This window comes from Solenopsis invicta, chromosome 2 (genome assembly GCF_016802725.1).
Source record: "Solenopsis invicta isolate M01_SB chromosome 2, UNIL_Sinv_3.0, whole genome shotgun sequence".
Lineage (NCBI taxonomy): Eukaryota > Metazoa > Arthropoda > Insecta > Hymenoptera > Formicidae > Solenopsis > Solenopsis invicta.
In genome coordinates this window covers 21,472,592-21,485,841 of record NC_052665.1, presented here as the reverse complement: position 1 = coordinate 21,485,841, position 13,250 = coordinate 21,472,592, and the positions used below count along the sequence as shown (strand labels likewise).

Here is a 13,250-nt window from a genome sequence, read left to right as displayed (position 1 = left end):
AATGGACGTGCGCAATGCGGAACTGTGGATGTCTAGTGGCCGTCCATTGGATGTCCATGGGACGTCCACTGGAAGGTCCGAACTTCCACGGCAAACGTCCATTAGACGTCCATTGGAAGTTTTAGTTCTATGTGGGATGTATTCACCTATAATCACTTCCCACAACTGTAATTTGCAAAAAGGTCTCTTTTGATTGCCATCGCAAATTGTATTTACATGCAAGAGAATTACTAATAGCTGCAGCCATAACTGAATACAATACTTCACTATCATTCACTTTAAATTCTTCTTTGGCTTTTACTTTCATTTGCGAAAAATAATATACCTAATATAATAATGTAAAAAAAAACATTATTTAACTAGAACAAACTATTTTACAATTAAAACATAAAATCAAATCAACATAGTAAAATATTCAAACAGACCTTTAGCTCTTGAAGAATACACCAATAACAGTGAGCGCTCACTCAACTGTAAGACGCAACAGTTTAAGAGACACAATTGCAATTCGCGCCTAGTCTAAAAATGTAGCGTAAGTGATGTATACTTATATTACCGTAGACTGCCGTTTGATAATAGTAATAGTCATAATTTATCAACCTTGTTTGCACGATAATGATCAATGTGAGCGCATTTCGGGAATATATTTAATAATAATATAATAATATAATAATAAAAAACATAATAAAAAAATCTTTTTTCTACATTTCTCATTTTACATAGAAAGCTTATAAAATTTAACAATATTTTAGGTTTTCAAAAATTCCTTTAGAAAAATTTTAAATACGATGAACTCTTATAATAATTATAAATGTTATAAGATATGAAAATTATTATAAATATACATGTGTATGAAAAACGTTAGTGCAGCTTAGTGATATATTCATTTTAAATGCCCGGGAAAAAATATTTTATATATAAAATAAGTCTAAACATAAATATATACGATTATATATACTTACATGTAATTTATATTAGTGTTATGTATCTTTATATGTAAATAAATATACATCCCACATAGAACTAAAACTTCCAATGGACGTCTAATGGACGTTTGCCGTGGAAGTTCGGACCTTCCAGTGGACGTCCCATGGACATCTAGTGGACGGCCGCTAGACATCCACAGTTCCGCATTGCGCACGTCCATTGGACGTCCATTAGACGTTAACAACCGATATCCATTAGACGTTACGTGGATCATTAATAAAGGGTTCATAGAGCCTTAGTGGATGACAAACCGACGTCACGTGGATTATTAGTAGAGGCTTTATGGAGTCTCAGCAGATGTTACTTAGATTATTAATGGACGTGTATCGTGGAGGTTCTGACCTTCAGTGGACATCTAATGGACGGTAAAAAACAATTTTTTTTTAACAAATTTTATTACTTTTATAGCTTAATCTGTATTCACTGTTTCACATATAACATTTAATTTACTAATTACAATTACTTATTATTTTATAAATTTTTGAAACGCATCGGCGCCGGCGGGATTCGAACCTAAGATCTTCGGAACGATAACCTAGTATCTTAACACTGAGCTAAACGTACACTTGTGAGATTGTTAATAAAAAGTTATATTTGAAGTAAAGCTGATTTGAACAAGAAAAAACTGGCGTCTTGGGTATCGCGCGAACACTCTTATTAACCTTTTGTTTATTTAGCCTTAGATATTTTTAATATAAATTATATAAATAATTAAAACTTGTTTCTGCCCATGGCCAAATCAGTCAAAAAACAACAATTAGAAATAGTATCAAAGCATGAAAAAACATTAATGACGTAAAAAGCCCGTTGCCAAAGTTAATTTTGCAATTAGTTGTTATAAACAAATTGTCAAAACTGACTGTAGAGGAGAACTGTTTGCGCCAATCGATTCACCGAAAAAATTTACTAAAAAAACATATATGACACTTTTTTAATTGTCATAGTTGTTATAATTGTTATAAACAAATTAGTTGCATAATTGTTTTGATAAAGAGATAATGATCAAATTCCGTACAGAGAGCGCATGATATACGTAATATAACATTTTATCCTTGTTTAACTTCTAGTGATCAACAAGGATAACGTCATGCGCATTATACGCTTTATGGAATCTATCTGACTTTTATGATAAAAGTAAAATTTCATGAAGCTATAGAAATTTTATGGACTTCTAATGGACGTCCATTTGACTTCCATGATGGAAGTAAAATCCTATGAAGCTATAGAGGTTTAATGGACTTCTAATGGACGTCCATCTGACTTCTATGATGGAAATAAAATCCCATGGAGCTATGGAGGTTGGATGGATGTCTAATGGAGATCTATCTGACTTCCATGATAAAAGTAAAATCCCATGGAGCTATGGAGGTTGGATGGATGTCTAATGGAGATCTATCTGACTTCGATGATGGAAGTAAAATTCCATGGAGCTATGAAGGTTTCATGGATTTCTAATGGACGTCCATCTAATTTCCATGATGGAAGTAAAATCCCATGGAGCTATGGAGGTTTCATGGACTTCTAATAGACGTCCATCTGACTTCCACCATGGAGATAGACGTCCCATGGAGGTATGGATAGGCGATGGACATCCACTGGAGGTCAATTTCTATGTGGGATATAATTATATAAAATTGTATATGATTACATATAATATAATTATATATACGGACATATTTTACATATAAATGTACATAATTATATAATAATAATATATAAAAAAAATTTTTCCCGAGTGTCATTCTTTTATAACAAATGTAACAATTTTTAAGATCCATTTATTGCTATTAAATAGTTGTTAAATCATGCAAATGATGTATGCATCTCTACACTATTTGCAGATCATAATTATATACAGGTTATCTGTTGATTTAATTGTGTATGCAAAAGAACACATATCGCATTCCGATATCTCGACTTTTTAGTGCATAAGAACAATGTAATAAAAAAGTAAAATATATACTTCGCCTTCCAATTTATGTTGACCTACGTAAAATTGAATAAAATTTAATAGAAATTTTACAAAAATATTCGCAATTACTCAATAAACAATTTTTATGACAAAGTAGATAATGATAAAAATATCGACTAGTTTTCGACCATCGACCATTTATCGACGCATCGACATCGAATCGACGTCGATTCGACTAATCATTTCTGGCTGGGATAGGACATAAGGAAATACAATTCAGCGGAACGTTCTTGACGGAATATTTGTAGGATCAATCGCGAGCGTTCCGATAAATTCCGCATTGCGTACGTTCCGCATCCATGGGACTCCAGCCTAAGGCCGGTATTCATAGTCGATTCTTATATTTAAGATCATCTTAAGCATCATCTTAAGATGCCATCAACCAATTAGAGAGCCGTATTACCATCTTAAGACGTTACTTAAAACGATTTTGAAATAAGAAATGATTATGAATACCGGCCTTAGGATCTCGCACATGAAATGTATAACATAAGCACAACATAAGACCGATGCACTAATGAGCATCTAACATAAAGTCGCCATATTGATTTTTATCAGATTTCCATTGATCTAGAAGTCTTATACTACATTTATGCTTTGTTATGCATTTTATGTGCGAGGCCCTTTATAGGCTTTCTACAATAAGCTATTAAAGTTGGTTTATAATAGCCGTAACCGTAAGAAATTATTCAATTATAGTTGATTTATAGAAGAATGGTCAACTATGATTGGTAAATTTCTTAGTTGGTTTATAATAGCCGTTACTGTAAGAAATTCACCAATCACAGTCGACTATTCTTTTATAAATCGACTATAATTGGCCAATTTCTTACGGTTACGGCTATTATAAACCAACTTTAAGTCGGTATCATAAGTCATAAGCCATAAAAATTGACCAATAACAGTCGAATGTGAAGAGAATATTCGATTCTGATTGATCAATTTTTATGGCTTATGACTTATGATATGGACAACTAGCTTATTGTAGAAAGCCTATGAAGGTTGGTTTATGCAGGCAATAACTGCTAACTTAAGCCGGAACCGTAAGAAATTATAATTGATTAGTTTATTAGTTAGTTTATTACTACGTTTACACGGCCCGACTTACGCCGAAGTTATAAAACTGGCTAATCACGAGTACTCCTCAGAAGAATGGAAAGATTGTGATTAGTTAGTATCATAACATTGATGTTGCAACTTCGGCGTAAGTTGGGCCATGTAAACGTAGTATATGTAGGCAATAACCGCTAACTTATGCCGAAATCAGTAAGAAATTGACCAATCATAGTTGATTACTTTTCTATAAATCGATTATGATTGGTCAATTTCTTATAGATTCCGGCATAAGTTAACGGTTACGGTCTGCATAAACCAACCCTTATAGGTTGGTCGGTATCATAAGTCTCATAAGCTATAAAAATTGACCAATCACAGTCAAATGTGAAGATAATATGCAACTGTGATTGATCAATTTTTATGGCTTATGACTCAGGCTCAATGCACACAGGACGCGTCAACGCGTTACGCATGGCGAATAGCCAATCATTCTTTTGCTTTCTTATTTCTTGTCATAAAAACGAAAAAATGATTGGCTATTCGACACGCGTAACGCGTTGACGCGTCCTGTGTGCATTGAGCCTTATACCAACTAATAGCTTATTGCAGAAAGCCTATTAGGCCTGTCGCACATGAAATGCATAACAGAGTATAAGCATAGCATAAGGTCTCTGGACCATTGGGAATCTTATGTAAATCAATATGGCGATTTTATGCTGGATACTCATTGGTCCATCGGTCTTATGTTGTATGCACAGTCGTGAGCTAAAAGGTTGCAATACATTTTCTTCGATGGTTTTTGGAATGTAGACTTGTTCATCAAACGGCGAACGTAATTGGGTCTTACCTATGGATCCAACCAATTACGTTCGCCGATCGATAAGCAAGTCTACATTCCAAAAACCATCGAAGAAAATGTGTTGCAACCTTTTAGCTCACGACTGTACTACTTATATTATATTATGCATTTCATGTGCGAGGCCCTTTACTGAGGAAGTCGTGCGTCTGTTTTGTTTAGTTTCTATTGTCCATTCGTGGAATGCAATGACCGGTGTGTATACATACTATGAATTTATGAAGCTTTAACACAGGCCAGCAAGGCCAGATTTCGTTAAAAGTGATCATAAGAGCAAATGAGACAAGCAAGGAAGTTAAAAATATTGTAAGAAGTGTTAAGTACTGCACTGAACTCTTAAGAGCAAAGAGAAATCGAAAGAAGAGACGAGAAATCTCGTGATTTTAGAATCTGGACGACGAAATGATGACAGGTATGGGCCGACGAATAGGCAATGTTGATTGCGAGTTTGTGCCTTTGACTCTACGCATAACAGAAGAATATTAAATATTATGCATAGGAATTAAAATTTTAGAATCAGTTTCTTCAGTGGCCTAGTTTATATTCAGCTGTACAATCCCGATTCATTCGAGAGTGAAGTAAAATTTCTTGGATGTAAACGGGTTAATTATGATTTACTTTAATCCTTTTTTTTTAGCAGATTAGAGTGAACTATGATTGTACACATGAAAAAGTGTAGTAAACGCTTTGGATCGAAACATAATGAGTATTATCAACATATGGTCAACTAACAGTAACAAGATCAAAATATAATATATGAGTTAATATATTTTAAACTATAAAAACAACCAAAATAAATATAACAGACAAGCTTGTTTATGTCAACAACAAATTGATGTAGAATAATAGGCTAAAATAATGAGCAATATTACAATTATAAAAAATCGTAAGTTTAATTTTAAATCAATGTTAACAAATATCAATCTCGGAACCTGTTTTAATTAAACTTGATCTTCCCCAACCAACACATACAAACGAGATAAATATTGAGGTACACATATTAGGTGCAAAAATCATTAACAGAGATCACATTTATTTGGAACATTCACCAGAATAAGTAGACTATAATTACACAGGTACAAAGTTAATGGTATTATCCAGCTTGTCGTTGTTTTGGGTTAGAAACAACAATGAGCTGAATAATATCATTAACTTTGTATCTGTGTAATTATTTAGTGTACTTATTTAGAATAACTATTAGCCATTCTAAATCAATGCGATTATTGCTAATGATTCTTGCATCTAATACATGTATCTCAATATTTATCTTGTTTGTAGGCATCGATTGGGGAAGATTGAATTAGATCAAAACATGTTCTGAGATTGATATTTGTTAACATTGATTTAAAGTTAAACTTACGATTGTTTAAAATTGTAATATTGCTTGTTCTTTTGGCCTACTATTTTATATTAAAATAAATGATAATTATTATTCTTGAATAAAAGTAATACTATTTATTGTATAAATTTTTAAATCATGTTTATGATTTACTAGTTTAGCAACTTTGACATTTTATTTTACTCTTGTTAAGATCAATCTAGTGTAAACATTTCTATAATTTAAATCACTTTAGATTGAATTGGGACTGAATGGCCAATGAACACTAAATAAATAATTATGTTGTATCTTATATGATTATCTTATATAACATTTATGTTTATAGCCATTTAATCCCGATTTATTTGTATTTATTGTACTTTTTATTTAGAAAAACTGATTCTGAAAGTTTAATTTCTATTTCTAATATAATACTTCTCTATTATTGTGCGAATGGGTTAATATGCACACTCCTACATTCTACATTCACTTTTTTATTTTTTTTACATATGAATTAACACTAGAGAGTCCAAGATAATCAATTTGGTTCTTCATAAAATTCAAACTGCTGTTGAATTTTATGTCAAATGTCAAACTTTTCAAATTTGCTTCTATATGATATCCTTTTATAACTTTTTATTATTTCTTATGTTTTTAATTGGTAACAAAGTTTTTTAATTATATATTATAGTTTAATTTTTATTTAATTGTTTACTTAGAAGTCTTAGAAGGACCATTAGAGCTAATTTGGATTTTTTATATTTGGTGTTATATTTACATATATTTTATTTTTCTATTTATAAGTTTTATAAATTTAAATGAATATCTTAACATGTATCTATCTATTTGTTTGCTTGAAAAACAATTTTGTATTCAGAGTATTTCATAGTATGTAACGTTGTATTTTATATTTGTTTTATTGCAAACTAAAAAAATTTTGGTAAATATACAGCAGAAACGATTGTCACTTTTACCTTTATTATAAAACTTTAATTTTTTGTATCTTTTAGTATATCTAAAGGACAATAAAATTGATGAAATGTGATCTAAAATGCATATTTAATACTATCCATCACATATAAGGTATTATAAAAATAATGAAATTTCAAAAATGACGTTTGTCTAAACAAATTTTGAAAACTATACGAGACCACCAATTATTTTATAAGAAAAAGTTGATCAGTGCCCCCGCTTCTATAACATATCAAGATTAATGAAATCAATAAGGTGTAACATTTTCTCCATATTTACCAAATATTTAATCTAATGTAACAATAACAGTTTTTTTATTTAATAAATTAATTGTGTTATTAATATTAAAACATTAATTGTATTATTAATATTATACATTAATATCTGTTTAATTTTTTTTTATTTATCATTTACGAAAAAAATTGTATTTGCAGCTAAATTGGCTCTTACAGTCTTTTTAGGCAGGGTTGTTAAATCTGATTCTTTTAATGTTAAGAAATATGTCTAATATGGCAAGTACAAGAAATATTGTATAGAAGTGCAATTAAGATTAATGCATCATTTTCTAGAAGTTTGAACTAGAAAGACTTCTCAACTGTTAATTGCTAATTCCGACAAGTAATATATTATTGGAAAGCACGCACCGGGAGATAATCACAGATATATAAGTCTCCCGTTGTCTCTCGAACAAACGTTGGTACAATATTTACAAAGTGTAACAAAAAAGTTGGAACAGGATTATCTCGGAAAATATAAGTTTTATGAAAAAAATGTTTCAAATAACAGTTATAGGGTTTAAAAAGTTATATTTATTTATCTTGTTAGTATGACCTTAGATGGTAAATTAAAAAGTCAAAGTCAGATTACTTTTTTTTTAATGGAACACCTTATTTTTAATTCAACAATCTAATAGCTGTTGTCAAAAGCTTTTCAAAACACTATTGATGTTTATTTTTATTAGTTTTTTTGAGGCGTGAAAGTATTGTATTATATTATTGTCACTGGGGAGTTCCGTAAATATTATACCGAGGTGTTAACGACCTATATATCTGTGATCCTCTCCATGCGTGTTTTTTAATGATGTATTACTTGTCGGGATTGGCGACTAGCAGTTGGAAAGTTTTTCTAATAGCCGAAAATTACATTGCTTATCTCTTTTCTTTTTTTTTTAAACTTATGCAATATACTTTCTTACGTTTTCATTTTCCTTTTTAAAATTTGTATACATTTATTTCCATAGAACTATAAAAAAAAATGGTAAAGCATTTTGATGATATGTTATTTTTATTGGCGAAATTGTAGGCGGAAATTTATATATTTAAAATTAAATAATAACTAATAATAAAATATTTTTTTGTAATAAATTTGTTACAGATTTTTCAAGGGGGGGGGGGGGTTAATATAGGTTCTAGTAAGCATCGAGTATTATTAAATTAACTTTAATTTAATAAAAGTGATATTACTAACTCTTCTTTGATTACAACTGTGTTATATGACCGAAAGTAACGGCGCGCAGTTTGGCTGAGTCTGAGAAAATATATAAAATCATACGAATACATAAAAGCACTAACAAGGGAACGTCTCGAAGTGTCACACCTCGATTTTAATGAAACTTTACACACATTTAGGTAACATAATTAGATGATTTTAGAAATTATCAGTTGCGGCGCATATTCGGTTTCAAGGGGCGAAATCATCCCTTATGTGTATAGCGGTTTTCAACTTTTTTTGTTATATCTCGGAAACTATTCGAGATATCAAAAAATGTTTTACCCAAAAGATTTATAATAAAATTACTTCTATTTATTCACGTTAATAACATTTTTTTTTTAATAATTATTTAAACAATTTTTTAAAAATAATTGTTTAAAGAATTATTCTAAAAAAATATTATTGACAAGAATAAATGGAGGTAATTTTATTGTGAAACTTGTATGAAACATTTTTTAATATTTTAAATAGTTTTCGAGATATAGCGAGAAAAGCTAAATCGCTTTACACATGAGGACTAATTTCACCCCTTAAAACCTATATTGGCAGCAACTCATATTTTCTAAAATCATCTAATTATGTATGTAAAATTTTATTAAAATCAAGGTGTGACACTTTGTTTCTTGGCAGTAAAGCTTTTAGAGCTTTTTAAGAAAAGTATTAATTATTAAGAAAATAATAAAGTGCTATCATTTCCACACCATCTGCTATGAGGTAGATAAGCATGGCGCTCTTTTTTTGTGGTTTTCCCCGTAGGCCTAATCCACTCTGTATTCTATTCTCTATTTTTTAATGCACGAATTCCAAATACCATCCTCATTCTTTTGAAAGATATATTATTATTACATAAAAGTTCACCCAACTTTTATATAACAAAATATCTTTTATGTTATAATGCTACAAAATAATAAATTTTTATTTTAAATATGCACGAATTTTGATATTTTCATGGTATCAAGATGACTTATCGTGCCATATATTTCTTGTAATGTATGAGAACATTTTTTATTATAAACAGCGATGAGTGCATTTATTATATTGATTATTTTATAACTAATTGTAAATTTCCACGCACAGTTATACAATTATGCCCATAATTTCTGCAATCAGACAATTGAAATTGCCTCTCTACGTGGTATTGAAAGAAGCGAGTGGAAGTTTCGGATCATGTGTAGAAGAAACTTTGTTTAGACATGCAAATGTTTTTGTTGCAGCATCAAAATCTGGCAAATTAACTACACAACACTTTCAGTCTTGATTTACAAATGTGTTTGTATCCGCTACTGGAAGTTTTAGTGTGCTGTTGTTAGATTCTTGGAGCGGACATTGTCTTACCAATCTGCAAGAATTTATGCCAAAGAAAAGATAAAGATATACGCATTTTAACTATCCAAAGAAAACTACGGGAATGATTCAACCTCTTGATGTTTATGGATTTAGAATATGGAAAAACTTTGTGAGAACATTCAGTGATTGCGTTATGTTATTAAATTATAATATTAATTTACATTTGACAAATAATATCATTAAATTGCAATCTTTAACGCATATACAGCTATCTTCTCCGCGATTTTATAATCTTTTTAAATATGCTTGGTTTAAAAGTGGATACATCGAGGAACGGCCGTTACATTTCGAAAATCCAGTCGATTTTTGTTTCTCTGGAAAGGATATTCAAGAAATACCACTGTGCTTTATATGTGGTGCACCTGTTATAATACGATGCATTTCTGGTGCAAGAAATATTTTTGTATGGAGCATTTTTTTGAAGAATATCATAATTGCCAACACTTTGTCATATAATCATCACGTTAGTATTAATAGCAAGATTTACAATTAGTTATAAAATAATATAATAAATGCATTCATCGCTGTTTATAATAAAAAATGTTCTCATACATTACAGGAAATATATGGCACGATAAGTCATCTTGATACCATTAAAATATCAAAATTTGTGCCTATTTAAAATAAAAATTAATTATTTTGTAGCATTATAACATAAAAGATATTTTGTCATATAAAAGTTGGGTGAATTTTTATGTAATAATAATATATCTTTCAAGAGAATGAGGATGGTATTTGGAATTTGTGCATTAAAAAATAGAGAGTGGATTAGGCCTACGGGGGAAATCACTATAAAAAAAGCGCATCATGCTTATCTACCTCATGGCAGGTGGTGTGAAAATGATAGCACTTTATCATTTTCTTAATAATTAATACTTTTCTTAAAAAGTTCTAAAAGCTTTATTGCCAAGAAACGAAGTGTCACCTTGATTTTAATAAAACTTTACATACATAATTAGATGATTTTAGAAAATATGACTTGCTGCCAATATAGGTTTTAAGTGGTAAAATCAGTCCTCATGTGTAAAGCGATTTTTAGTTTTTCCCATTATATCTCGGAAACCATTCAAAATATAAAAAAAATGTTTTATACAAAAGTTTTACGATAAAATTACCTCCATTTATTCTTGTTAATAATATTTTTTTAGAAGAATTCTTTAAACAATTATTTAAAAAAGTTTGTTTAAATAATTATTTTTAAAAAAATGTTATTAACGTGAATGAATAGAGGTAATTTATTGTAAATCTTTTGTATAAAACATTTTTTGATATCTTGAATAGTTTTCGAGATATAACGAAAAAAGCTGAAAAACGCTATACACATAAGGGATGATTTCATGCCTTGAAACCGAATATGCGCCGCAACTGATAGTTTCTAAAATCATTTAATTATGTTACCTAAATGTGTATAAAGTTTCATTAAAATCGGAGTGTGACACTTCGAGAGGTTCCCTTGTAAGATCTATCTACAATAAAAGTTAAGACTTAAGAAAGGTCGTGTCAAGAACAAAACGAACCGCGCCCACGAATTTGTCTCGAGAAATCTTACAATGTTGCGAGATAAGGTTTTATCTCTTGTGATTACTGTTTACAGCCAGTTCAGAAGGAACGTTTGTTAACAATGACATAACGTCTAACGATACTAATTGGAACTTATTTTTAATTTGTGCATTTTTCAACTTTTTGAAGTCATCCGACAACATCTCATTTAATTTATTCGTGTAATCATCTCTGTCCAAAGCAACCGTAATATTACCCTTATCAGCCTTTGTAATTGTCAAATTTGGATTGTCTTTCAAAAAACTTTTTGTAATCTTAACTAAATTTGAAAATTGTGATTTATTTTTATGACGAGAAAGAGATAAAAGATTATTAAGTAAAGGAATGGAATAGTTTCTGACCGCCAATTGTAGTGGAAATTTTTTGATATTCCGTTCAATATTTTTTATAAATTTAAATATAACAACTTTTTTGTTATTAATTGTTAAGGAGAAATTCTCACCAAGTTGTAACAAACATTGAATATTCATAGGTATAACCGTAGATGACAGATTTAAAAACCATTTGTTCCTGATGGTAATAAGAGAGGAAGGGAGAATGTTGTTACGGAAAGGGGAGGGATCAAGGGAGATAGTGAGAAGGTCGGAGGAAATGGAATCAGATGATGCTGTACATGCACTGCAAAAATTAAATGTGTTATTTATTAAATTTGTAAGAAGAAACTAGCTAAAATAATACATTTGACTTTTCTAGTGTATGTACACGCGGTGCGGCGAATTCAGACCGTAACGCTGTGCCAATTCAGACAACGACGCGTTACTTTTCCCGCCGTGCGCCGTTGCCTACGAGCTAGGTTTGATGGCGCGACATCACCGCACATTGGCTCAACGTTTTATTTCATAACTCGATATTTTTAGCGAATATCGAATAAAATGGTATAGGACTTTTTTGTCCCTTTCCATCTCTTTTATGTTCTCAAAACAGTAGATTTCCTATTTCTCGTACACCCTGTATATGTATACATTATAAGAATTGTCATTATTAGATTTGCTTTTTTTGGCATGTGTTTATATTGTCTACGTCGAGATAAAACAAGTATATTTATCAGTTAAGAAAACAAATACGAGCAAGTATGGTTGACAGTGTGCGGTAAATAACTACAAAAAGTTATATATTACATAATTACTTTAATAAATTAATTGTTTTGGATCATGTTTCGAGCCATCTTCAGTATGAAAACTGATATGATAAGGAACGAAGCTGCTAATGTTGAGGCGAAAAGCTTTTTTGTCGGGAAAAATGTTATAAATTTAAGAGAATGCTATAGTAACCGAAGAACTTTCTTGATGTCGATACTACAGATTATTTTTTTAGCAAGACCAGGCTATCGCTCTTTGTCTAACTCATAGGTCTATCTTTGTTTTTCGATTATTTTGCCATCTGCGAAAAGACCTATCAATTACTATTGGATACAGTCACTGTTCTGCTTGCCATTGTTTATGTACGCTAAGCGAAATTTGTATCCATACAGCTGTTTAGGTATTAAACTTTTTTGTTAGGTTTTTGACTGGAATGTCACACAGTCAGTGTTGTTTGAGTTTTCTGAAGTCCGGGCTGGTCTCATTTTATACATACGAGCTACAGAACATCAGTAAATGACTGAAGTTAACCTTGACAGATACACGAGCTGAAAATAAATAAATTTTTAATTTTTTGTTTGATTTTCTCGTAAAATTTACCAGCCTGGACTT

The 13,250-nt window shown here is 30.5% G+C and overlaps 1 protein-coding gene across 4 annotated transcripts in view; it reads left to right on the top strand.

Annotated features, from left to right (window-relative positions):
- Nucleotides 1-4,992: 4,992 nt before the first annotated feature.
- The window catches only part of LOC105202478 (activated Cdc42 kinase-like), a 289,383-nt gene continuing 281,125 nt past the window's right edge, over nt 4,993-13,250 (top strand). The window contains exon 1 of one of the 4 annotated variants that reach the window (XM_039459695.1): nt 4,993-5,283. In XM_039459695.1, the coding sequence (XP_039315629.1) occupies nt 5,274-5,283 (10 nt within the window). In that variant the 5' untranslated portion in view covers nt 4,993-5,273. The remainder of the gene's footprint in view (nt 5,284-13,250) is intronic. The other 3 variants (XM_026139763.2, XM_026139764.2, XM_039459696.1) reach the window with 3 other exon arrangements.